This window comes from Engystomops pustulosus, chromosome 11, assembly GCF_040894005.1.
Source record: "Engystomops pustulosus chromosome 11, aEngPut4.maternal, whole genome shotgun sequence".
Classification (NCBI taxonomy): Eukaryota; Metazoa; Chordata; class Amphibia; order Anura; family Leptodactylidae; genus Engystomops; species Engystomops pustulosus.
This window is the reverse complement of record NC_092421.1, coordinates 74257869-74263868: the sequence shown is the minus strand read 5'-3', so window position 1 is coordinate 74263868 and position 6000 is coordinate 74257869. Positions and strand designations below refer to the sequence as shown.

General features: G+C 42.9%; 1 protein-coding gene across 1 annotated transcript in view; it reads right to left on the bottom strand.

The window, feature by feature from the left end:
- Positions 1–3396: 3396 nt before the first annotated feature.
- The window catches only part of LOC140105769 (inactive pancreatic lipase-related protein 1-like), a 41765-nt gene continuing 39161 nt past the window's right edge, over positions 3397–6000 (bottom strand). Inside the window, exons 10-11 of the mRNA XM_072129847.1 lie at positions 4422–4540; positions 3397–3653 (exon numbers count right to left, since the gene is read on the bottom strand). Coding sequence (XP_071985948.1) covers positions 3549–3653; positions 4422–4540 — 224 coding nt within the window. The 3' untranslated portion in view covers positions 3397–3548. The remainder of the gene's footprint in view (positions 3654–4421; positions 4541–6000) is intronic.

Here is a 6000-nt window from a genome sequence, read left to right as displayed (position 1 = left end):
AGTATATAATGATATATGTACAGCAGGTATAACCTGGGGATCTCCTATATATAATGATATATGTACAGCCGGTATAACCTGGGGATCTCCAGTATATAATGATATATGTACAGCCGGTATAACCTGGGGATCCCCTGTATATAATGATATATGTACAGCAGGTATAACCTGGGGATCTCCAGTATATAATGATATATGTACAGCCGGTATAATCTGGGGATCTCCTGTATATAATGATATATGTACAGCTGGTATAACCTGGGGATCTCCAGTATATAATGATATATGTACAGCAGGTATAACCTGGGGATCTCCTATATATAATGATATATGTACAGCTGGTATAACCTGGGGATCTCCAGTATATAATGATATATGTACAGCCGGTATAACCTGGAGATCTCCTGTATATAATGATATATGTACAGCTGGTATAACCTGGGGATCTCCAGTATATAATGATATATGTACAGCAGGTATAACCTGGGGATCTCCTATATATAATGATATATGTACAGCCGGTATAACCTGGGGATCTCCAGTATATAATGATATATGTACAGCCGGTATAACCTGGGGATCCCCTGTATATAATGATATATGTACAGCAGGTATAACCTGGGGATCTCCAGTATATAATGATATATGTACAGCCGGTATAATCTGGGGATCTCCTGTATATAATGATATATGTACAGCTGGTATAACCTGGGGATCTCCAGTATATAATGATATATGTACAGCAGGTATAACCTGGGGATCTCCTATATATAATGATATATGTACAGCTGGTGTAACCTGGGGATCTCCTGTATATAGTGATATATGTACAGCTGGTATAACCTGGGGATCTCCTATATATAATGATATATGTACAGCTGGTATAACCTGTGGATCCCCTGTATATAATGATATATGTACAGCTGGTATAACCTGTGGATTCCCTGTATATAATGATATATGTACAGCTGGTATAACCTGGGGATCTCCTGTATATAATGATATATGTACAGCCGGTATAACCTGAGGATCTCCTTCATATAATGATATATGTACAGCCGGTATAACCTGGGGATCTCCTGTATATATTGATATATGTACAGCCGGTATAACCTGGGGATCTCCTGTATATAATGATATATGTACAGCCGGTATAACCTGGGGATCTCCTGTATATAATGATATATGTACAGCCGGTATAACCTGGGGATCTCCTGTATATAATGATATATGTACAGCCGGTATAACCTGGGGATCTCCTGTATATAATGATATATGTACAGCTGGTATAACCTGGGCATTTTACTATATATAATGATATATGTATAGCTGGTATAACCTGGGTATATCCTGTATATAATGATATATGTACAGCAGGTATAACCTGGGGATCTCCTGTATATAATGATATATGTACAGGCGGTATAACCTGGGGATCTCCTGTGTATAATGATATATTATACAGCTGGTATAACCTGGGGTTCTCCTGTATATAATGATATATGTACAGCTGGTATAACCTTGGGATCTCCAGTATATAATGATATATGTACAGCTGGTATAACCTTGGGATCTCCAGTATATAATGATATATGTACAGCCGGTATAACCTGGGGATCTCCTGCATATAATGATATATGTACAGCCGGTATAACCTGGGGATCTCCTGTATATAATGATATATGTACAGCCTGTATAACCTGGGGATCTCCTGTATATAATGATATATGTACAGCCGGTATAACCTGGGGATCTCCTGTGTATAATGATATATTATACAGCTGGTATAACCTGGGGGTCTCCTGTATATAATGATATATGTACAGCCGGTATAACCTGGGGATCTCCTGTATATAATGATATATGTACAGCCGCTATAACCTGGGTATATCCTGTATATAATGATATATGTACAGCCGGTATAACCTGGGGATCTCCTGTATATAATGATATATGTACAGCCGGTATAACCTTGGTATATCCTGTATATAATGATATATGTACAGGTGGTATAACCTGGGGATCTCCTGTATATAATGATATATGTACAGCTGGTATAACCTGGGGATCTCCTGTATATAATGATTTATTTACTGCTGGTATAACCTGGGGATCTCCTGTATATAATGATATATGTACAGCTGGTATAACCTGGGGATCTCCTGGATATAATGATATATGTACAGCCGGTATAACCTGGGGATCTCCTGGATATAATGATATATGTACAGCCGGTATAACCTGGGGATCTCCTATATATAATGATATATGTACAGCCGGTATAACCTGGGGATCTCCTGTATATAATGATATATGTACAGCTGGTATAACCTGGGGATCTCCTGTATATAATGATATATATACAGCCGGTATAACCTGGGGATCTCCTGTATATAATGATATATGTACAGCCGGTATAACCTGGGGATCTCCTGTATATAATGATATGTGTACAGCCGGTATAACCTGGGGATCTCCTGTATATAATGATATGTGTACAGCTGGTATAACCTGGGGATCTCCTGTATATAATGATATATGTACAGCTGGTATAACCTGTGGATCCTCTGTATGTAATGATATATGTACAGCAGGTATAACCTGGGGATCTCCTGTATATAATGATATATGTACAGCTGGTATAACCTGGGGATCTCCAGTATATAATGATATATGTACAGCTGGTATAACCTGGGGATCTCCTGTATATAATGATATATGTACAGCCGGTATAACCTGGGGATCTCCTATATATAATGATATATGTACAGCCTGTATAACCTGGCGATCTCCTGTATATAGTGATATATGTACAGCTGGTATAACCTGGGGATCTCCTGTATATAATGATATATGTACAGCTGGTATAACCTGGGGATCTCCTGTATATAATGATATATGTACAGCTGGTATAACCTGGGGATCTCCTGTATATAATTATCCATGTACAGCAGGTATAACCTGGGGATCTCCAGTATATAATGATATATGTACAGCCGGTATAACCTGGGGATCTCCTGTATATAATGATATATGTACAGCCGGTATAACCTGGGGATCTCCTGTATATAATGATATATGTACAGCTGGTATAACCTGGGGATCTCCTGTATATAATGATATATGTACAGCCTGTATAACCTGGGGATCTCCTGTATATAATGATATATGTACAGCTGGTATAACCTGGGGATCTCCTGTATATAATGATATATGTACAGCTGGTATAACCTGGGGATCTCCTGTATATAATGATATATGTACAGCCGGTATAACCTGGGGATCTCCTGTATATAATGATATATGTACAGCTGGTATAACCTGGGGATCTCCTGTATATAATGACAGGTATTGAGGATATGGGGTGGGTCTTCACCTCTAGAAACGGTTATAAAGTTTATTTCGACTATTGATGAATACTCTTTATTATTATTATTATTAGTAGTAGTATGCTGAATATATTATAATCATCTTCTGGTGATGTCATACATCTCTTATTATCACTACTTCTAGTATTCTCCTGGGGTTGCTCTCTCTATGCTGTGAGTCTACGCTGTAGAGAGAGTATACATGTGCCACTCCTGGGATAGCGGGGGTTTGGCGCGGTAACCCATGTACTGGACCTCGTCCTCAGAACACGGCTCCGATATTCCCTGCAAAAGACAGGATGAAAGGGATCAGGAAAAAATGGGTATAAATTCTTAATTATATGGAAAAACTATACGTAAATAAAATAAGAAAAGGTTTTTGTAAAGAATATAAATCCTGCCCCATGGTGACCTTGGCTTCTGCTGCTTACGACAGGACTTCTAGGACAACTCCACCGCTCCGGCTACATCCCACCAATGACATGATATCCATTGCAGGTAGGTGATTGTCTTGCACCTTCTCGGGGGTCACACAATGGCCTAATCCATGAGACGGTTGGTGAGTATAGGGGCACACCTACTCACCTACTAGAGGTCCAGATCTTCTGTAGACATGTGGAGGTAGGTGGCCACTGGCCCCACTCACATTGAAGCTATCAATGATCATGTGAAGAAGGGAGCATCATAGGACATGCAACCAAATCAGTTCAGGCCGATCCCAAAGAACGGGTCAGTGCTATCCCCTGAGCGTAGCCCAATATGATGTGTCAAACTCAAACACCCACTTTGGATGTGGCAGCTTACGTGGCTCAAGGGTCTGACATTGACTAATAGAAATAATAATCATCAGTAGGGCTAAGGTCATCTTACCTGCGGGTAGGGTCCTCTGACATAGCTGCCCCACTCACCCCCCCAAAAAAGGATAATGGAGGGCACCCGCTCCCCCTCCTACTCACTGTAAGTATTGGGCCCCCTTAAAGGTGAAGATTAGAAGTAGCAGAATTATATGACAGGACAAGGTATTGTGTTAGTTCTTAATGGGCATGTACTTACCTGACGGCAGGTCTCCAGTGATCGGCAGGGACAGGCCTTATACTTCTCATAATTGTTGATGCTGTCAATGAAGTAGTAGATGGCCTGATAGTGGTGACAGAAGACGAGCTTGAGCTTCTCTGGAAAAAACAAACTCAAAATAATAATTTCGGCTACATCTGGTACTGCAGCTTCTATGAGCGATTTGCTTGTCTCTACTGCAGTTCTGTCCTGTGTGATGGGTCCATTACTTACTTACTGTATATACTTGTATATAAAAATGTGCTGAAAAACCTCACCTTGGCTTATACACTAGTCAATAATGTCAACAGAGTCAACAGTACATGGGGCTGGCTGTATACTACTGGGGGCTGGCTGGTTGTATACTGCTGGGGGCTGGCTGGCTATATACTACATGGGGCTGGTTGGCTGTATACTACTGGGGGCTGGCTGGCTATATACTACATGGGACTGGCTGGCTGTTTGCTACATGAGGCTGGCTGGTTGTATACTACATGGGGATGGCTGGTTGTGTACTACATGGGGCTGGCTGTATACTACATGGGGCTGGCTGGTTGTATACTACATGGGGCTGGCTGGCTATATACTACTGGGGGCTGGCTGCCTGTATACTACTGGGGGCTGGCTGCCTGTATACTACTGGGGGCTGGCTGCCTGTATACTACTGGGGGCTGGCTGCCTGTATACTACATGGGGCTGGCTGTATACTACATGGGGCTGGCTGGTTGTATACTACATGGGGCTGGCTGGCTATATACTACTGGGGGCTGGCTGCCTGTATACTACTGGGGGCTGGCTGCCTGTATACTACTGGGGGCTGGCTGCCTGTATACTACATGGGGCTGGCTGTATACTACATGGGGCTGGCTGTATACTACATGGGGCTGGCTGTATACTACATGGGAGCTGGCTGGCTGTATACTACTGGGGACTGGCTAGCTGTATGCTACATAAGGCTGGTTGTATACTACATGGGGGCTGGCTGGTTGTATACTACATGGGACTGGCTGGCTGTATGCTACATGAGGCTTGCTGGCTGTATATTACATGGGGCTGGCTGGTTGTATACTACATGGGGCTGGCTGGTTGTATACTACATGAGGCTGGCTGGCTGTATACTACATGGGGTTGGCTGGTAGTATACTACATGGGGCTGGCTGGTTGTATACTACATGGGGCTGGCTGGCTATATACTACTGGGGGCTGGCTGGCTGTATACTACTGGGGGCTGGCTGGCTGTGTACTACATGGGGCTGGCTGGTTGTGTACTACATGGGGCTGGCTGGTTGTGTACTACATGGGGCTGGCTGGTTGTGTACTACATGGGGCTGGCTGTATACTACATGCGGCTGGCTGGCTGTGTACTACATGGGGCTGGCTGGTTGTGTACTACATGGGGCTGGCTGTATACTACTGGGGACTGGCTGTATACTACATGGGACTGGATGGCTGTATACTACATGGGACTGGCTGGTTGTATACTAAATGGGGCTGGCTGGTTGTATACTACTGGGGGCTGGCTGTATACTACTGGGGGCTGGCTGGCTGTATACTACTCGGGGCTGGCTGTATACTTCAT